At 41.6% G+C, this 20920-nt stretch overlaps 3 protein-coding genes across 4 annotated transcripts in view; 1 reads left to right on the top strand and 2 right to left on the bottom strand.

Moving 5' to 3' along the window:
• Positions 1-79: 79 nt before the first annotated feature.
• Positions 80-4912, bottom strand: phb1 (prohibitin 1). The gene is made up of 7 exons (XM_006798286.2): positions 4840-4912; positions 4203-4296; positions 3456-3617; positions 1210-1352; positions 996-1112; positions 806-901; positions 80-716 (listed from the first exon to the last, which is right to left on the bottom strand). The coding sequence occupies exons 2-7, from the start codon at positions 4285-4287 to the stop codon at positions 504-506; spliced, it is 816 nt and encodes a 271-aa protein (XP_006798349.1). The 5' UTR covers positions 4288-4296; positions 4840-4912; the 3' UTR covers positions 80-503.
• Positions 4913-7657: 2745 nt separating this feature from the next.
• On the top strand, positions 7658-13888 carry si:busm1-163l24.3 (uncharacterized). Of its 2 annotated transcripts, none has more exons than XM_006798284.3 (6): positions 7658-7765; positions 8713-8896; positions 9215-9318; positions 9416-12148; positions 12912-13120; positions 13221-13888. In XM_006798284.3, the coding sequence occupies exons 2-6, from the start codon at positions 8713-8715 to the stop codon at positions 13312-13314; spliced, it is 3324 nt and encodes a 1107-aa protein (XP_006798347.2). In that variant the 5' UTR covers positions 7658-7765; the 3' UTR covers positions 13315-13888. The 2 variants fall into 2 exon arrangements, with proteins under 2 accessions (XP_006798347.2, XP_035766785.2); XM_035910892.2 differs by having other exon boundaries at positions 7694-7765; positions 8710-8896.
• Positions 13889-16165: 2277 nt separating this feature from the next.
• Positions 16166-20920, bottom strand: part of vat1 (vesicle amine transport 1) — a 31515-nt gene continuing 26760 nt past the window's right edge. Inside the window, exon 6 of the mRNA XM_006798285.3 lies at positions 16166-19839. Coding sequence (XP_006798348.2) covers positions 19555-19839 — 285 coding nt within the window. The 3' untranslated portion in view covers positions 16166-19554. The remainder of the gene's footprint in view (positions 19840-20920) is intronic.

Genomic DNA, 20920 nt, shown 5'->3' with positions numbered 1-20920 from the left:
TCATCAGAAAGATTGACAATTCATTTAGATTTCAAAACAGATACACAATTTGATGAAATTTCCAAGCACAATAGAAGAATGGCATTTACCATTCACATTTATTGTTTAAAGAAATCACACACGTTTTCTTTCATGTACAAGTGACTGTTGCTTTCCACTCATTAAGTGCTTTCACTTTGACATAACTTGAATCTTGACAGAATTTACTGCACTGACAATTCTCAAAACAATACTATATATATTTTAGGTTATCATCGAGCAATAAACCCCTTCACTTCCTTACATAAAAGGACTTCATAAATTTAACCATCACAGATCTCTCACTTTGTCTCCCACCATACTGCTATCAGTAGAGCCCAGTCCTGATTTGGTTAGAGAAATAGTGGGAGGAATGTGTGTGATGTTGGGAGAATCCTTTATTGAATCCTCCAACCACTACGTCCATGGCCTATGTAATGGCTGGAGACAGTGAGGGGAGGTGGTAGACATGGGGCGTGACACTATCACTGGGGCAACTGAAGCAATGTGCCCTGTCCGGAGGGCAGGTAAGTGACATTGCGAGAGCGTGACAACTGGAAGGCGATGTCTTCAGCGGCTTCCAGCTTACGGAGCTCTACGAGACCATCACCAGCCTCCATCAGAGAGTTGGCAATGAGTAAAGCAGCCTGAGAATCTCCCTCGGCTGAAATGATGGCTGCCTGCTTCTGTTGCTCTGCCTAAAATGATAAAATGAAAACGATAAAGCTGTATGCACAGTTTTAGAATGCGCTCATAGTACAGGGATTACATGCAATGTTAGAAGTACCTTTTCTACAACGAAACGGGCTCTCTCTGCCTCTTGCTGGGCCACCTGTTTCATCTCAACAGCCTCTGTGAATTCCTTGCCAAAGGTCAAGTGTGTCTGAAAGAACACAATACAGCAGGTTACTGCAGTTAAACACACAACCCAAGGATAGTATAGAACAATGCTGCATAATTTTCCATCGACTTCATACCAGTGAAACATCATCCAAGATTAGGCCGAAGGTGGAGGCTCTTTCTGTGAGGTCCTCACTGACCTGCCTGGACACAAGCTCTCTCTGAGTGATGAGCTCACTAGCATCAAACCTAGCCTGAGAGAGAGAGGCAGAGAGAAACATTAAGTGCTTTTTGACTCTGTTCATTATACATTCAGCCAATTTGTTTGACCTTTAATGGACTGTTACTCACCACTACAGCCTTTAAGACCTCTGTGGTGATAGATGGCAGCACCCTCTCATCATAATCCTCACCAATACTGGTGAAGATGCGTGGCAGCTGGTTTGTCACCGGCCGGAAGAGGATACGCAACGTGATGTTAACGTTCTGCAGATCTGTAGGGTGAATGGTTCAGACCTTAATCACACTGTATACACTGGCCTACACGTTAAAACAAGTGTTTGTGTTCATGGACTAAAGTTTTCTGTGTAAAATACAAACAAGTTCCTCCTTTGGGAATGTTTACACAGTTGTCAAATCAAATGAGAGTTGTGGGTTCAAACATTCCTATTTTTCCACATTTTTAAATCAAACCCGTGACAGTTTAAATAACACAAAAGCAGCATTGCAATGAACCATGTTACAGTAACCTCTGACACATTATAAGGGCAATAATATAGCTATCAGAATAGTTGGGGGGGGGCAACTGATTCAAATAAATAAAAAGTAGAACATGGCAGGAAGCTTAGTCTCCAGATTTAAATTCCCTCAGCTGTTTTGGGATGCACTGAGGCCAAAACTACAAAGGACATTCAACACAGTTGAATGTTTTCTTTGTATTAGCTAGTTCAACAAAACCTACAATTCCAGGAAAAACCAATAATGCAGCGGCTGTGAACTTTTATCATGGCGGACTTTCTTCATCAGGCTGTGTGTGTGCGCAACACTAGAAGTGGGGAGTGCATCATTTCATTTTTATTCTGTACGAAATGTACCTAGTTTAGTCAAGAGCAAGGTTCCCTCTAAGCTGAGCACGAGAGCAATCGTGCACTGCTCAAAGGGTCTCCCCACACAGAAAATCTGCGCTGCGTACAAAAAAAAAAAAAATCCAGCCTGAATTGGAATGAAAGTAAATACATCTATTTATTTTATTTCACTGATTTTCTGTGCGCAGAGACTGTGTCAGCAGTGCACGATTGCTCACGCGCTCAGCTTAGAGGGAATAGTGGTCAAGAGGCGTATGTGACATTAAGCTATAAATGCTTTTTTAATGCTAAAGCTAAGAACTAGAATGATTGTAGTCATGAATTCACCAAATAAATAAACTTAACATTGCCGTTTAATTCCGTACATTCAGAAAGTCCATTTCGGCCATTTAAGCAAATCATGGCCAAGTAGAAAACATTTCAGTTCTTGACCAAATCAAATGAAAGAGACTTTGCCGTAAATCAGGACAAAGTATAAAAAAACATTTATAAAGCCCTATAACCACATACCTTGTGAAAACACAGTCACCAACTTAACCAAACAAGTGTGCAACAAACAACTGATGCTAGATTTAAAAAGTAGGTCAACCCCAAGTGTGACGTCGAATAATAGATGTCAAAACCATCATGATCTGAAAACTTAAATAACCATGGTTTGTGAGAATGCAAACAATACTGACAGGTGGTCAAAGTATTCATCACTTTGTAATGCCCTTTAGAGACTTTTGAATTCTTAATGGAAAGCCCCCACGGCCATTCTTATTTTACCATATGAATATTTTTTTCTTTCTTTCTGTTGGTTCTTCTTCTTTCTTTCTTTTTTCTTTTTTACTGCATTTACATTAGAATGCAAAACAACACACACAACTCTAACAATGGGGTTTCTTTGTTCACATTACTAAGACACAGCTCAAGAGGTTTGTGTATGAACATATTTGCTCAGTTAAGACTCTTTATTGCTCTTACAAAATATAACTTGAGCTAGAACAAACTGATGATAATGTCTTTTAGAACATTTTAGATCTCAGTGCAGAGTTGCCATGGCATTCTAGCCAGTTAAAAATTGAGCCATCAGACAGAACTTGCTAACCCATTAATTCCACTTCATAGCATTCTGGGTGGAAAGCAAAACAACTTGTAAGAGCAAAGCATGCAGTTCTAGGGAAAAATTTGGCTACACTGCCACTGTAGAAGGAATGGTAAGATTCATCTGAAGAGTGTCTCAAATTTAGAATATGGCACTCCATGATTTTTTAATTTATTATTATTATTTAATTCTAAATGTTTTTGTTACTGTTGTATACTTTATTTCTGCACACACTGAGTTATATAAATTTCAGTAACAACTGGAAAATTTAAGTGTTCAAAAACATCTGACATACCCTCTACATGGGTTTTAATGTTAGAAAAACTAAACATTTAAGAGTCTTCACCACACCACAAAGCTAAGCCTTCTTAGTTTGACAGACACTGAATTTTCAGAAACTAAAGTTCCTTAGAGTGCTTGCATACCTTTGCTGCCTGTGATGACAGGCACATTGCGTGGACGGGAGCGGCAATCAAAGATGACAGGTTTCTGAACCCAGGGGATGAGGAAGTGGGTTCCCTCACCAACAACATCATCTTGAACACCTCGAAACCTGTCAAAGATCACAGCCCGGTGACCTGCATCAACTGCAACAAGGAGGACAGAGAATCACATATAGAAAAATTAGTTTAACAGGAAAAATTTATTTTTTAATTGTATTTTTATTAAGAGATAAGCTAGAACTTTATTAATCCCTCGGGTGGATTCCTCTGTGAAATTCGGTTTCAAAATAGCACAGCACCAACAGAAGTTACAGAACGTGAGCAGAATACCATATATACACATATATAAATACAGAGACATATAAATAAAGAGTATACAAAAGAGATAAATAGAATAAATAGGAATAAATTCAAGGTCACCGTTTTCCTTGTTTATGATCTGGAATGCTAATTAATTCATCAGCTTAACCAAACAAAGGCAACTAATACAGGTGCTAGAATAACACATGTTCGTAAAACTAAAACAACTGGTTTTCTCATCTGCATGCAACACTAACAGATAGCTATTCATTAGCTTTTGCTGCCTTCCAAAACCTCTTGAATTCTTTCGGAAATGTGGTTTATACAAAATATATTTTTACCAAATTAATAATTTTTATGCTTGATGACTGAGGATGTTTTCCTATACATGGAAAATTCCATTAGACCATGGATCTTTCTAGGACTCACCGTTGAAAAGGGCTGAGTTCACTACACCTCCACCGATGGCGAGGGCAAGCCCCAACTTCCCAATGGACTCAAATAACTTGGCCATGACAGCAACCTGGTGACAATGAAAACACTTTGAATGTCTTTCTACGCATCTCCACCTTTACACCTACGCAATGCACCATAATCCTGTGACGGACCTTGGTCATCCAGGCTAAATCCCCTCTTTCCAATAACAGTTGGCTTTGGCCTTGAGCTGGACTGACACCAAGGCTGTGGCTGTTAGCTAATTTGGCTAACTAGCATTAGCTTATCTACTAACTGAGCTGAGACATCTTGCAAGCACATATAACTAAACAGAGCACCGCATCTTAGATTTAAGGCCGATGCAATACTACAGATAAGACAATAAGATACGTAAAACGATTAAAAAGCGTGCGACAGGTAAGTCCAAGTTGCACGCCGGGTGAATGCACGCATGTTATCCCACGCTGATGCAAAGTGGTCGCTCGTGTTCATTTAATCTTGTAACACTACGTGGCTTATAAATAGCACATAAAACGTCTCTCCGTTTCACTTCCAATGGCTAATACAATGACATTTCGATAAACAGTTAAGTAATTTTACTGTCACACACATAACGTATGTCATAACTTACCTCACTTTGCTCGGATGTCTGTGACCTCCACCGGACACGACGTACAGCACATGAAATATCTGCTACACAGCGCCTGCGCACCGGATGAACCAACAAAGCATCTGATTGGACGTAACAAAACAGTCTTCTTCCTCTATGACTTAGTCAGTTATCAAACTAATTACTGCCACCTACTGACTGCGGCTCGCCTAAATATAATTAAAACATTATTATCATCCGCTTTTGGCTTATACTGATTAAAATGTAGAAAACAGAACACATATTGCTACATATCATTAGTATACTGGTTACGAAGACTCAGACTCAAGACTGTATTTTACATTGCTTAGACAATAATGTTTTGGCTCTTGTTGTAACTAGAGGATGTCAGGGAGGTCAGACTATTATTATTATTAGTAGTAGTAGTAGTAGTAGTAGTAGTAGTAGTAGTAGGAATACTAGTATAAGAGTAGGGTGTAACTGGAAAAGAGAGGTAAGAGGTATGCTCCAATCCGCCCCCCTGGACTGATTTGGCAAACTTGAAGGAGGACATAAATTTTGGACTTTTACCCTCATTTTCACAAATCTTACAGTTTTTTCTACTGATAAAGACCATGTAATTTTCATACTACATTAATTTGCAAAGAAATGACAGTTCTTGTTTCAGTTTTTTACAATGAGTCAACAGCAAAATAAATTAAAAAACGACTTTTTCTATGAATTAACAAGAACTTTCAGTTTTATAATTACTTGAAAATCTGGACAGTGGGCTACCAGAACCTTTCCAGTATTTTTATACATTAATTAATTAATTTATTTTCACAAATTAAGCCCAAAAAGGTTGTGCTGACAGATTTCCTTTATTAAGTACAATATAGGAACAAACACAGGACTACGTAAAGTGCAATCTGCAAAAATTGCAAAAACTGCAAAAAAAAACCCCAACCCAAAACAAGACACGACAGTGCAACAATAGACAGAAAAGAGTGATACAGACACAAGACAGTGCAATGGAAATATGCAAATACTGAAAATTGTGCAAAAAGTAAATTGGTGTCTGAAAGTGTGTGTGTGTGTGTGTGAGTGAGAGAGAGTGTGTGTGTGTGTGTGTGAGATACTGCAGATAAGTGCTTGGGAGTGACGTGTATGAAGGTGTGCGTGTGTGTGTTGTTCCAGTCACTGAGTGTTCAGAAGACTGACGGCTTGGGGGAAGAAACTGTTCCGCAGTCTGGCAGTGAGGGCCCGGATTCTCCGGTACCTCTTTCCAGAAGGCGGCAGGGTGAAGAGTGTGTGTGAGGGGTATGTGGGGTCCTCTACAATTCTGGTGGCTTTGCAGATGGAGTGGGTTCTAAAAGTGTCCGTGATGGACAGTGTTGGGAAGGTTACTTTTAAAATGTATTCCATTACAGAATACAGAATACATGCCCCAAAATGTATTCTGTAATGTATTCCGTTACGTTACTCAATGACAGTAACGTATTCTGAATACTTGGGATTACTTAATATATTATCATGCTTTTTACAACTACGTGAATGTACTATTGCTGTGTGATTTATTACTATTACTGAAGGTCCGCGGCTCCGAACTGTAGTAAAGGGACCTCTGACTAATACGGCGGGGTCCGTGTGGGCTCATAGCCGAAAAATAGCTTTACTTTGTTGTCTGGGTCAAGTTTTCTTGCGAGAGACAGAGAGAGGCGTTGAAAGGCTGCTCCAACGGAACTTATTGTTTTCGGAGGAAAACACGAACACAGCGTACAGTCGAGTCTTAATAGCTTACTTACAACTGGGCTCGTCAGGCACTCTTCTTGGCTGCAGTGGTTATATACAAGCTATGCTTGTAGCATTCTACCTGTTAGCTTAGCACAACAACAACAACAAAAAGGGCTCTCTTACCCAGGAAACAGGAGAGAGAGAGAGAGAGAGAGAGAGAGAGAGAGAGAGAGCGTCGCCCTATAACCATGGCAACCGTAACGCTGCCGCCTGGACCAACAGAACGTAGCTGTCAAACAAAACCCAAACAGTCCTGACCCACCACAATATGAAACAGGAAAGTACCGCAGTGTAATCCATTTATTTCAACAAAGTAACTGTATTCTAAATACCACCTTTTTAAACGGTAACTGTAACGGAATACAGTTACTCATATTTTGTATTTTAAATACGTAACGGCGGTACATGTATTCCGTTACTCCCCAACACTGGTGATGGAGGGACGAGAGGCTCCAATGATCTTCTCAGCTGCTCTCACTATCCATTGTTCAAAAATTGAAAATTGAGTTTGACATCCCTGCTCTAAAGAGAAGAGGAGTGAAAGTCAATAGAAGCAAGACAGAATATACATGTGTGCATAAGTTTTAGATAGGTGACACAGTGAAGTTGCAAGGAGTAGAGGAGGGGAAGATAGATGAGTTTAAACATCTGGTGTGACATCAACTATCCAAAGTGGACAGTGCACAGGTCAGACTGAGATGGTTCAGTTGTTTGGAGGGGAAGGATAGTGGATATACTGGATAAAGGATCAGAGAAAAAGAACACAGAGAAGATTACTGGGTGTAAAGGAGGACGTGCGGAGGGCTGGTGTGACAAATGATGATGCAAGGCACAGGTTGAGATGGATTGAGATGGCAGATGAACCACCGTAGCCACCCCTAAAAAAGGCAGATGAAAGAAGAAACAAATAAACAAACAAATACTACTACTACTACTAATAATAATCATAATAATAACCACGTATAAAGGAACGGTTTGGGAATTTGTATGATACAGATTATAGACCAGTCGGGCACTGGCAAACATCTGCACGCACCGACTCACATGAGACTTTGTCGCCCCCTAGCGCGGGGAAGAAAAAACGCACAACCGGTAGTTTCACTTTTCTTCCATTGCTCGTAAAGAGTGACGATCTTTGAAAGAAAGCAAGAAACGGTCGTGAAAGCGTTTTAAGGTCAGTGATGATTGCAAATCTGAAAGATATCCAAAGAATGCGACACACCGTAACTGCCGCGGGCGCAAATAGAAGATCTGTCGATATGCGCTAAGAAGATTGGCAGTCGAGATGTTTTTGATTTTCTCTACTTCCTTGACTGTCGTCTGGCTGCAGTGTGGCTTTTCTTAACGCTCGCAGATGTGTTTTCACATCGTGTAGACACGAGCACGCAAAAGCGCTTCTTTTTTGCAAGTTAGCTGAATTTATTTTTTTATTAATTTGATCAGATTTATTTTAAAATTAGCACAGATGTTGGCATCTTTGCATCCAGTAACATCTGCCGTGTATTAAAAGCAACATCTGGTTTAAAAAGGCATTTTAGAGCAGCTTATTATTTGTCAGTTAGTTACAGACTAGTCGTGGGAAGCAGGAAGAAGGGGAGTAAGGGGCGTTAACCTCACTGGTACAATTTTACACACGAAATTTACACTCCTGTTGATATTGGACAAACATGTACGCAATACACGAAGTCGATGCGTTTTCTAGTCTTTCGTTTCCACATAGCAGTCTGGATAGCTCAGTAGTTTTGATATTACAATGATATATTTTTTGGTGTTAGCCTGCTGTTGCTTCAAATAACCAGCTGCAAAGTGTCTAGACATTTTTTTCCTACAATTTAATGAAAAATATTGTCTGGTGATGGAAACTGGGGATAGTTTTCTGTGTTGATGTACTTTCCTGGTAACCCCCAACAGAGGGAGTTGGACTATCAAATATGTTTCGATTCCTATTCACAGTTGTGGCGTCTTTCACTGAGAGATGTCATGTTCTAAATTTTTGCCATCATCATTTTGATTTTCATGTTCACCATTAATGCAAAATGAAAACATTTTACTGTTTAGCCTTGCATTCAGCTTCAAGAGTTTTCCTTCTCACAGAAACAGTGATTGTGTTTCTTCCAGCAGATGGCAGAACCAGGCAGGACTGTGAAGGTGTGTGGACTGCCCACAAACATCGAGGATAACACACTGAAAGACAAGCTACTGATTTACTTCCTTAGAAAAAGAAATGGAGGAGGGGAAGTAGACTCTGTCAACTTCCTCAAGGCAACGCCTCTGGCTGCTCTCATCACCTTCGAGGACAGCGGAGGTCAGTACGTCTCCTCATCTGCTGTGTAGATCAGAAGGATTACTGTCTGAATAACTAAATGTTCTGTGTCAGCAAAAATACTGTTCATTAGTTACATATTATACTGACTGTATTAACACTAAACAACTGTAAACCAACCAAAGATGGCATTCATTTACAAAGTAATAGAAAGGTACTACACTGTTTGCTGCCACCAGTGATTTACACTAAACTGGAATGTTGGCATTGAAGTCAATGGAGTGGCCAGTTGTAGAAACACTTAGTCAGGATGCTTCACAGACTGTGATTGATTTCTCTCTGATGACCCCTCTCGCACAGTGGCACAGAGAGTTATTCACCACAGGCTACACGTTCTGGATGTGGATGGGAAGAAGTATAAGCTCACGGTAACTGAGCATTGTGAAGATTTCGACCCAGATCAGGTAGATTTAGCTGCTGCTCTGCACAATTTCAACAGATACAGTGTAAAATTATTAGTAATTCATTTGTTTTTCTCTTTTCTTTTTCTCATCATCATAGGTCGTCTTAAGCTTATCAGCAACAATTGACTACAGCAAGCTTCCAGGGGGAATCATGGCATTGACAAGCCTTCTTCAGAGCCACCACGATGTCCAGATCAACTATACTGCTACTGAGAAATGCTCTACAATATTTGGCTCTTACTCCACAGTGCAGGCAGCTTTGGCACAACTACTGGGCCATCCTGGAGGCTCAAAGTCAGCAGAAAACTCAAAAGACTTGAGTCAGCCTACTTCCAGTGGTTTCCGGTCTGTTCAAAAAGCACAGAAGCATTATACACAGGAGTCAGAAGATCAGAGCAGAAAAGCCAACAAGCAAAGAGACAACAAAGAAAAAAATCACATTGACAGGCCAACTGACAACTACAGTTTAAGTTTAGAAAGAGACCTGACACCTGGTGGTTACACCTGGGAGGACACTGGTCAGGCAGATGGAGCTGCTTTGCAGCCTTCTACAACCTCGGCGGATGATTTCTCACTAATTATGGATGGAGACATGTTTCAGTACCTGCAGAAACACTGCCGGAAGGAATACCAGCATATCCTGAAGCAGTATGGGGTTGAAGTGGTGGATGTAACAAGTCAGGGTTTGACCACTCTGTTTCTGCATGTTACAGCAGCAGTTGGGGAGGATGGTCTAGAGGAGGAGCGCTTGAAGATAGCCAGAAAGGCTATAAGTCAGCTTCATGAGGACATTGAGGCCAAAATCCGTCGATCCCAGCTGCCCAAAGCTATCCTGCACCCCAGTGGAGGCCTGCAAAGGGCAATTGAGAACTTAAGTGTCAGACTTCCCAAACTTATTCTGAATGAAGATGAAAAAAACATTTATATTATTGGAAGCAGTAGTGATGTGTCAGAGGCCAAGCAGTTTCTTCTCCTGGACAATGTTAACCAGCGAGATAAAAAGGAAGATGTGGCTAGTCTCCTGAGATTTCCCTCATATGGTTCAAGTTTATACCCTCAGACTGATGAGGAGAGATTCACTCTCCCCACACCCTCCACTGTAGCATCGGTGGATGATAAGCTAGATGAAATGCTGAAGTCAGAGGAAGATGAACGAAGAGCTGAAGGAGCCAGAAGGTATAAACTAGCTGCTCGGTTTAAGGATTCTGGGCTAGCTGCATTAAGCAGTCGACCAGCTGACTTCACTTTACGAACAAACTCATCTCCCAGCAGGCAAACACGCCAAGGGCCAATGTTAGGGTATGATGTACTCTCAGAAACAGCAGGGACTTCTGGTGAGGCAGTTTCCAGAGCAGTACCCCAAAACACAGGAGGAGACATATTGTTCAAGACTGGATCTAGTTTGGCATCTTCCTCGCTTCAAAATAGAACCTCTTTGAATCCAGATTTAATAGATGCTCGACCTAAGAATTCATCATCCCCTTTTAGTGGTACACAGTTCAGTTTGTCAGGAAGTCCTGCACCTCAGTCTGCTGGATCCGGATCCACCTTGAAGCGTGCCAGTAGTTTCTCAGGAACGCCTCAGCAGAAGGCTCAAGTTATGAGTCCGAAGAGTCAAGAAGATAGCAGCAAGTCCACAGTCAGAGCCAGGGGCAGGTCTTCTAGCTTCAGTACCCAAACAGGAAGGGACAAGCAGGAAGTCTATACTGCCGATCTTACAGTATCCAGGATAATGTGGAAACATATAAAAGAAGCATACAGCTACCGAGTGGAAGACCTAGCTTCTGATGTCCAGTTAAAAGACAGCAGCTTAGGTAGTCATGAGCTGACTGTAACCATAAGAGGAGCAAACTCATCCAAAGTGACTTCATGTCATCTAGGTTTGCAGAAGCTGGTTGACTCAGTTAGTTCAGACTTCTCTGTGCAGGAGTTGTCCTTGTCTGAACTGGGTATCACTGACAAAGCAGATGAAACCTTACAAGCTTGTTGTTCTGAAGTGCGGAGCCGTTTTAAGAAGGTTACTATCCAGATATTAGCCAAGAGCTTATATCTTCTTGGTCCAGGGCAGTTGTGTTCCCAGGTAGGTGCTACCCTGCGGGAAGTATTTTCTGGAGACTCGGCTCAAATACCTGACAAATACCAATATTCCCCAACTTCTTTTCAAATGAATGAAGATAAAAGCACTAGCTTGCACTTTAACAGTAACTCTCAGGTGATTAGAGAGAGCCAACCAGGCAACGCTGATGGTACAAGTAGGAGTCGGGAATGGAGGACAACCTACAGAAGTGACTTTGGTGGGAGGGAGATTGTGAGTGGATCTATTGGTCTGGCAAGGCAAGATCATGTCATTAAGGAGAAAGTCAAGCCTATAGATCCAATGGAGATGGATGGACAGAAGGCTAAGTCATTTGTCAGTCAGTCTACACCAAGAAATGATAGCGTGAGGGGTCTGAATGGTGTCGGATCATCATTAACCCGCACTGAGAAAGGGACCACCTTACCTGCTACGCAGATAGGCAGTGTAGGTCAAGAAGAAGCAGAGATCCAGAACACCCCAGGGGAAGCCAAACCAGGCCAGGAGAGGCTGGGGAACATCTGTGTTTGTGGAGAAACTGGGATATCTGTGCAGAGAACAAAATGTGGAGCCACTCTTTGCTCAAAGTGCTTGGACACGGTACATGTCCGCTGCAGAGTTTGTCACGAGACGGAGCAGAAACCTCGGGGCATCCTGGGCAAAATTGTAAAATCTAAACTAAACATCACTTTGCCAAGTTACAACAAGTTCTGTACTATCAAGATTACTTACAGCATTCCCGATGGTATCCAAGCGGTGAGTGGCTTAAAAACATTTCTCGCTGATATTTCGTTGTGCTTTATCTGAATGAGAAATTACATTGGCGCACCTTCTAAGCTTTCATTTCAGAGACTACAAATGAGACAGAATAAGAAAGGCTGCTCAGTTAGGACCTTTTCTTAAATCAGTTTAAGAAAACTTACTTGACGCGCTTGTCTGAGGTCTTGACCTCCCTTGGAATTGAGGAATCAACAGAAAAGGCCCATGATTAAAACATGTAAAAAATGTATTTTTTCCTTGTTTTATATATAAAAATAGCAGTATATTGGCGATCTTTGTGTTTACAGCACTGTTTTGCGGTTTTGATTAGTTGACAATCACACTGCTTTGTTATAGTGAGATGTTAATATCTGATCATCCTTTAATCCTTTAGTTTAATCCTTTAGTTTAAATAGTTAAATTCATATTAAAGCGTTATGATTTCTCTAATTTTAAGTATTAGTTTGTTGTTTACCTGTGTTTTAGTTGACTCCTACAGGGTGTCAAGAAAGAATTAGCTAAACTTCAGAGGCATATTCTGATTCACATTGTTGCTATGAGTCCATATATGTGTGTTTCCTGATCGGCTGAGATCTGCAGATATCAGCCAGTATTCATTATTTTGTTGTTAAAATAAAATAGGCTGCAGTTACAATTCTGACCTTCTCCTGCAAAATAGCATGCAGCTATAGGCTGCCTTTCAGCTTATACACTGCAATACCGAGACCATGACTGCGCTCTTTGTCTTGCGTTTTATCAGGATGGGCATCCATCCCCTGGAAAACCATTTAAGGGAGGGCTATTTGAAGCCTACTTCCCAGACTGTCAGCCGACAAAGAAGCTGCTGCCCAGGCTGGAGAAAGCCTTCAGGCAGGGACTCACCTTCACAGTGACAGGCAAAGGGACAGATGCGAGGGTGACCTGGGACGGCATCCCACACAAGACCAGCTTACAGGGAGGCAAATCAGGGTGAGTGAAGCCAGCGAGGATGTCTGAGAGAGCTGCAGAATTAAAGGTCATAGTCAGTCCATGGACCTGACCTGAACAATGTTCTCTTTGTCTCTCTCAGGAATGGGTACCCAGATTCCACTTACTTGACGCGCTTGTCTGAGGTCTTGACCTCCCTTGGAATTGAGGAATCAACAGAAAAGGCCCATGATTAAAACATGTAAAAAATGTATTTTTTCCTTGTTTTATATATAAAAATAGCAGTATATTGGCGATCTTTGTGTTTACAGCACTGTTTTGCGGTTTTGATTAGTTGACAATCACACTGCTTTGTTATAGTGAGATGTTAATATCTGATCATCCTTTAATTGTAGTCTCTTTTAAATAATGGAGTCATTGAAGACTGAATTTTAATTTTGTAACGTCCTTTACCAATTTTCTTTTAACAAGTTGTTCAAGAGTGAAGGGCCTATAGTATTTCACATGACATTTAAAAAAAAAAAAAAAAATACCATTTCAGGTTATTTTGCAGAACAAATGAATATTAAAGTCTTCAAAATGCACAGTACTGTATAGACCAAAAAATTTGCACCGCACTGTGTGATTGTAGTCATCATTTAGTTTAGGAACAACAGACAGTAATTTGTAAAATATTCTGAATTTAATAAATTAATTGTCAAAAATCTGTCTTTGCTTCTGGGCACAGAAATAAAAAAGCACATTTCCTGTCTTTTTTTTTTATTATGCTTTTTTTTATTAGTCCTGGAAAACATGTAAGGCATATGGTAACATTACACACTGAAGCGTTACAAGCTCTAAAGGCCATGTGGAGAACATGGCACCACGCAGTAAACCCAGAGTCAAGCACAGAAGCAGCATCAATTCAAAGGGTTTAAAAAACAAAGTTGAGACGAGAAAGTGTGTTTGCAACCATTTAAAAACAAAGAAGGAGAAAAAAAAAAGAAAAGAAAGAGTCTCTGTCCTTTCTTGTCCAAAACAAGACAAGAAAGGACAGAGTATAGGAAATGTAGAAATCAACCTGTTGGGTATGCCTTGTAGAAAGTTACCAGCGGTCACTGACAGGTGTGGAGTAGGATGGATGTGAAGTGGGTTTCTGAAGCATTCCCAGAGATAGGTTAAGATGTCTTGTAAATGTACCAGCTTGCCATGGAGGTTCCCATGCTGAAGGGTCTCAGGTGACGCAGGGGGGCAGCAGGCTGGCATTCTCCTCTCTCACACACACCACACTACTACATGACTACTAAACTAATGTGAAAGACACAGAACGGTACATACACACATGCTTTATTTTGTTGTTGTTGTTGTTGACTAAACATCCATTCTAGTACTGTACATGACACGCCCAGCCAGGTTGTACTTCCTTAGCATCTCTGCAATGCAGCTGCATTGCAATATCTCAAAAACGACTGCTAAGGATAATAGCTGCAGGCAGATGTGGTCGTTTGAGTTCGTAGTGTAGCGAACACAGTGGCTCTGACTGTGGAACTAAGCCACTTTCATCCTCCCTTTTTTGACTGAGAACACTAAAGCTTACATAAAATGTGAGTACTGTGAAGGAAAATCGGTGTGACAGTTTGTGCAGTTAACTCAGTGAAACAATGATGTGTGTGTTAGTAAATTCAGATTTAAGTGGGTTCCTACATAGGGAAAACTGCTGTTCGGAATGACCTGAGAAACCATATAGAAGAAATAAATCACCACAAAGCTGAACGGCGGGTGGCTGTGAGGGACTACAGCTTCAACCCAAGACGGATAGAAAAGTAGCTGCTGGAAATACAACACTCACTGTACTCACTTTCTTTAGATCTAAAACTATGAGTGACAGTATAATCAAATTTAAAATGTTCAAAAAAAACAAAACACTTTAATTTTTTTGGAAAACTTTGAAATACTTTTTTTTTGTCCCTCCCTTGCATCTCTGAGTTGTTAAGTACTCTTGCATAAGTGTCTGGAATGACTGGGAAACCATTTCAAGATGAGATTACAATTCAGCTTCACCACGGTGGAAAAGCTCTCAGGCTGCAGGCCACAGTAGGAAGGGGTGGGTTTTACTTTAACCGACGGATCCACTTGAACCCGAATTCAAGACGCGAAACACCCACCCCGCTGATTGACTGAGTTCATGTCAAAGGCATCTCAGTTCAAAATTCCCCCGGGGAAAATGTTGAAAGAAAAAAAAAAAGAAAAGGGATTTTAATCTGTTTTCCACATGCAGATGAATGCATGCAATTTCAAATTCCAGATGTCAAAGTAACGCTCTATTTTCTTTGAATGTGTATGCAGAAGGAAGAGGCTGATATGGAGAGGAGTTTTTGGCTGGCTGCTGGACTGCAACTGTTGCACCGGCCAAGAGGTTTTGCAGATGCAGCACAGGAAAAGAGGAAGGACTCTTAATAATCCTTGAGTGAACTGAGATCAACTGCAAAGCGGAAATGTTGTGTCTGGGGCAGGCCAGAACTGAGCTATGATTAGCCAATAAGCAGAGGCTGTGCTCAGCTGTGTTACAGTACTGGCTTCCCTGCACAGCTGTGTAAAAAACATCTGGTCCCTCACTTGTTATACAAACCATTTTGGAAACAAACTGAAAGAAAATAAATCCATAGAGAGGAATAGCACAGAGCGTTGGAGCTGGGGGAAATTTGCAGATTTACGACCGTCTTTTGGTGTGGTGGAGTTTTGAGTCTTAAATCCACCATGTTTTGTTCCTCTTCACTGTATACTGATGTTATAGCTGTAAACCAACAGAGGGAATCATCCTATTGGGGCTGATATGATGTGAGACCTGGTAAAACACAGCGAAAAGCATTTACTAAATACATCTCAGATTGAGGTAAGGAGAGGCACAATACAGGCCGATGCTTCAGCAAGACTACAACCAATCACCAAATACAGATTGTGTTAAACCTTTTATAAACTGCAGCAAAATTCTGTCAGCACCTGTGAGCATTTTGGGATATAAATCTGACACAATGTGACAACTTGTGTGAATTTTTCTTTTTTTCTCTCTTTTCTTCAAGGTTGACGGAAATGCATCCAACAACAGAATTTTCTTCATATTTTTTTATGCACTGTTAATATTCAAAGCATGGACAGAGGAATATACATACAATTTGGCACACATGGTTTAAACCAACAGAAAGACTTTATCACATTTAAAGAGGAGTGCAGGTTGGCAAGTCCCCACATAAGAGTATGAGCTTTGAACTTTAAACCCTTGGATAACAAAAAACAAACAAACGAACAAAAATATAAAGGTAAATCAAAAATAACATAGTAAGTAAAACATCTTTTTTTTCTTTTTTCTCATTTCAAAACTGAAGCGTTTGTTTCTCACATGGCACTCGGAACAGAAGCACCGTCCACAGGTTCACAAAGGGAGCCCAGCAGATTAGAACAGAACACTAACCAGAGGCTGACAGGACACAATCACTCCCCACACCAGCGTGCCGGTCGCACTCCAGCCCACGTCGCTCGGACCTGCTCCGCGTTTTACTTCCCACAGTCAAGGATGGATGAATGCTTTGATTTTAGCTGCCACCCAGGAGAAGTTGGCAAGCTGAAAATGAGGGGACTTTTACATGAGTTTGTGTGTTTCTGTGTGTGTGTGTGCCACCTGTGCTTTCAGTGAGCTTTAGCAGATACAGTGGGAGCGCATGATGGGAAATGGGCTGCAAACCTGGAGCAAAATCAAAGGCTGTGCTGGACTGGAGTGAGACCGCCATGCTTGCAAGTGCATTAAGATCAGCGAGCAGAGTGCAAAATACTAATACCAACTGTCCTCATAATACAGGCCTCTTATCAGAAGGAGGGAGAGATAGAGTAAGATGTGTTGGTTGGTTTCAGAGCTACATCGTACTGTAGCAGAGTAGTGTAAGGAGGGAACGTCTGGTAGGAGTTTGGGGGGGGGGGGGGGGGGGGGTGCTTTTAAAACCTGACAAATGACCTGAGGACACACGCACATCTTCACACATAATGGCACACCACACACAGCACATGAGGGAGGCCACTCATGCTAACACAACAACTTTTTTTTTCTCCGTTTTTTTGGAAACATTTTTTTGTTTTTGTTTTTGTTTTTTTTTACAAAGTCACTAGTCACCATCTGAGTCTCGACACAGAGGCCAGACTCACAGACAGGCAGTGAGGCGGGCAGGTGGATAAATAGTCAAGGTTTAAAGTTGATTGACTCAGACGTGAAGGATTTGGCGCGATGAAATATGAAGGACTGGCCTTGAAGGGATAATTCACTCTCCAAGAAAAAGAAAAGAAACAAATTTAGATGGTCTCAGTGCCCAGTTTTCAAGAGACTGGCTGTAAAGGTGTCTAACTTCTCTTGAACACAGTGAAACTATATGGCACTTGCCTCAGGTGCTCAAATGAAATGCATCTGAACAGCTCAGCAGCAGTATCTTTTTCCAGGAATCATGGCCCAGTTATGCAAACAAATCCACAAAACTTGAGAACAGCAGACTAAAAGAAGAGTGCAGCTGGCTGTGCAAAGTAGGAAGCTATTAATCTAACCACTTGGTTGTGAGCATGAGCTTCTTGTCATGGGCAGATTCACTCTTCCTTTTGCACAGAGTCATGTGTAGTTTGAGGAAAATAGTTTGACCACCTTAAAGCAAGTGCTGTCCAATTTCATCATATTCAAGAGGAGGCAGACATCGCTCTATCTCTATATAGAGTCTTAAAGGCCTAAGCCTTTAAGACTCTATGCTTCAGCTCCTCATTCTCAATACATTTTACACCTGTTGAAGTACGTGTCGACAGCACCAACTGTTGGCAAATGTAGACTAAGAAAGCAGAAAGAAGAGACTCTGGGAGAGGGGGAGAAACAAACCACAGTGCCATCTCTGACGAGCCTGACGCCTGTTGCTATGCCGACCATAGAGAGGGAAGTGGAAAGAGGAGGGAGAGAGTGGAGTAGTGCAAGTGAGAGAGAGAGAGCAAGAGAGAGGAGAGAGAGAGGGAGAGAGAGGAGAGAGAGAGGGGAGGGAAGGCAAAGTATGGACGCCAGCTTGAAGTGAATTCTCCTCTCTCAGGTCAGGATGATCGACAGGCGAGTGGTCGCTGTGAAAGGAGCCATGGAATTCCTCAAGGAGGAGTGAGGAGGAAGAAAGCCTTATCCAGAGTGAACTAAAAACTAAACTGGTATTCACCTTCTTAACTTGCTCATTTCAGACGATTCGCTATCTCAACATGACAGTGCTTCATTCATCACACTCCGAGAGTGTATGTTTGTGTGTGTACTTGTTTAAACAGAAACAAATTCTCCCTTAATTGGCACTGTGCACTTCTTGCCAACAGTTGGTCAGCTAGAAAAATCTGTAACTAAGGAGAAGGAAGCTGAGCAATGATTTCTGCCTCTCTATTCAACGTTGGACTGAAAGGCTCATTATGAGGCAAATTCATATTCAGGCTAGTGCAAAACCGCAGACTCTATATTATCTTCACTTAATTTGGTGGGAACGAATGCATTGTTGAGAGGTTTTCGCCTTGCTTTATATGAACACCGATACAAGCTTCGAGCTAAGTCCACATAAATGACAACCAGGGTTAGGTCTTGCAGTATTAACACTATTGTCTGAGCCATAAAACATCATGATAAAAGCCATGATGCAAATATCTCCAGAGGAGGTGCACCAGCCAATCACAGGCATCTCTGACTCATCCTTGGTGACATAACTAAGCGTTGGACACTGAGAGCAACGTGTGGGTGGGTGTGGTTCTCTCATTTTACTGCCCGTCTTTGTGCCTGTCTGTGGGTCCGGCCTGAGGGTGGGTGGGCAGGGGCGGTGGTGTGGGAGGTGTGTGTGTGGGGTGGGGGCAGGGTGGGGACTCAGCACAGTGAGGGGATGGGGAAGCAGAGGTGGCAGGTGGAAGTCAGAGCAGAACAATTTAGCACAGTGGGAGCTGAGGTGCAGAGGGGCACGGGGTCGAGGGTGGGGCCGGCGTGAGAGCGGGGATTATTGTTGTCAGGGAAACAGTAATTTGCCCCAGGCCTGGACCGTACCCACAATCCTCCATGGTCCTTCTGTCTCTGCCATTATCGTTATGTTTTTGTTTTTTTTTGTTTTTTTTGGCCGTTTCCGCTCAATGTCAGAGAGGAAGATCGGTTCGGAGCTTCGATGTGATCAGAATCTTTAAGACATAAATGCAAGAAAAGGAAGGGAGGGGGAGGTGGGTGGAGCCAGGTCTGAGTAATCGCTGTCATTGTGGACCCAAAAGGTGATGGAGAGGGGATGTGAAAGACTGACAATGCTGTGATCATTTTCTAATCCATCCTTCTAACCCATTCCCATTCTTACTTCCCCCCCAACCCCACCCCATCCATCTAAATTGCCAAATCCATCCCCACAATCCCACACCACACCCGAGATCCCAAGACACAAACTCCCTGCTGGTCTGCTTGACTATCCATCCATTCAACCCTCTCACTTCTCCTCCTTCTTGGGTTCTTCCTTCTTCTCCTCTTCCTTCTTCTCCTCCTTCTTGGGCTCCTCCTTCTTCTTGTCATCCTTCTTGTCATCCTTCTTCTCCTCCTTCTTGGCATCGTCCTTCTTCTTGTCGTCCTTCTTCTTATCCTCTTTCTTCTTATCCTCTTTCTTATCCTCCTTCTTGGTCTCCTCCTTCTTCTCTTCCTCGGGCATCGGCTCTGTAGTGAGGATCACTTTGCCGATGTTGTTCCTTTCCTGCATCTTTCTCATGGCATCACCCACCTGGAGGAGAGAGGGAGAAGCTGATTATTTAAGGCGAGATGAAAGAGCAAATAGCGAAAAGGATCAAAGGGAAGCTTTTAAACAGTTCTCTTTGAGACAGAAGAAGCTAGTATCATCCCTCCGAAAACATTCCCACAGCAATATGTGTTTCTTTACATTATCTGCCTCCAATTTCCCTTCTTGACACCACAGCCTGGAAACAAATATTGCAAGCTTGCTCTTCAAATATGACTTTAATATGCAGTATATGAGAAATTATATTTGTTTAGATGAGACTTTAATAATCTTTGAGGGGAAATGAGATTGTTGTAGCAGTGCACAGCAAATAAGAAGTGGTAACAGGATAACGGAGCAAATGGAGGGAATAATGAACACTTCAAACATGCATTATTTAATATCAGTGTCTTAAGTATAAAAATAGTGAATGTTTTAATGATAGGCCAACTAAAATCAAAATCACTTTTTGCTTCATTTCATCAAATTCACCCCCCCACAATATTAAGATGTTCTAATCACTACGCATTAGGAAGGAAGTAACAGATTTCCTCAAGAAGACGGAGGGTAATGCTGGTTTTCGAACCTGTGTTCAGTTTTGTAAGTTTAAAAATGTAACTTCTGCAAAACAAATTTGTTTTCTTGAGTTTATATTGCATTTACCTTTCGAGACAGTGCCCATAATGAATTAATGAGTCAGTAAATCAACAGACAGCGAGGAATCTTATCACATACGCAATGTGAGCTATGTCAGCTTTTGGTTGTTGTGCATTTTCCACTTGATGTACCAGTAACCGACCACTTTAATTATATGATACAAAATCAAGGTAAATCTATGGTCTTTGCGATGCTTTAACAGTTTGAGATTAAAAGATTCACAGGTAATTTGTCACAGTTATTAAGATGTACTTCAAAATTCATCCACTGTGTTATAGTCCTGTGGATATCCTGTATGCATGGGTAACTTGAGCCATTCTGGTTTCCATTTTTTATCTGAAGTTGAGGCAATATGGACCTTTTGAGTAGGCTTTGATTGCATGGAAGTAAGTAGTCTGTGTTTAAAGCAAAAGAGGGAATACTTTGCTAA

Source organism: Neolamprologus brichardi, chromosome 4 (genome assembly GCF_056152115.1).
Source record: "Neolamprologus brichardi isolate AB-2024 chromosome 4, ASM5615211v1, whole genome shotgun sequence".
NCBI classification, from domain to species: Eukaryota; Metazoa; Chordata; class Actinopteri; order Cichliformes; family Cichlidae; genus Neolamprologus; species Neolamprologus brichardi.
This window is presented reverse-complemented; position numbering and strand designations above follow the sequence as displayed.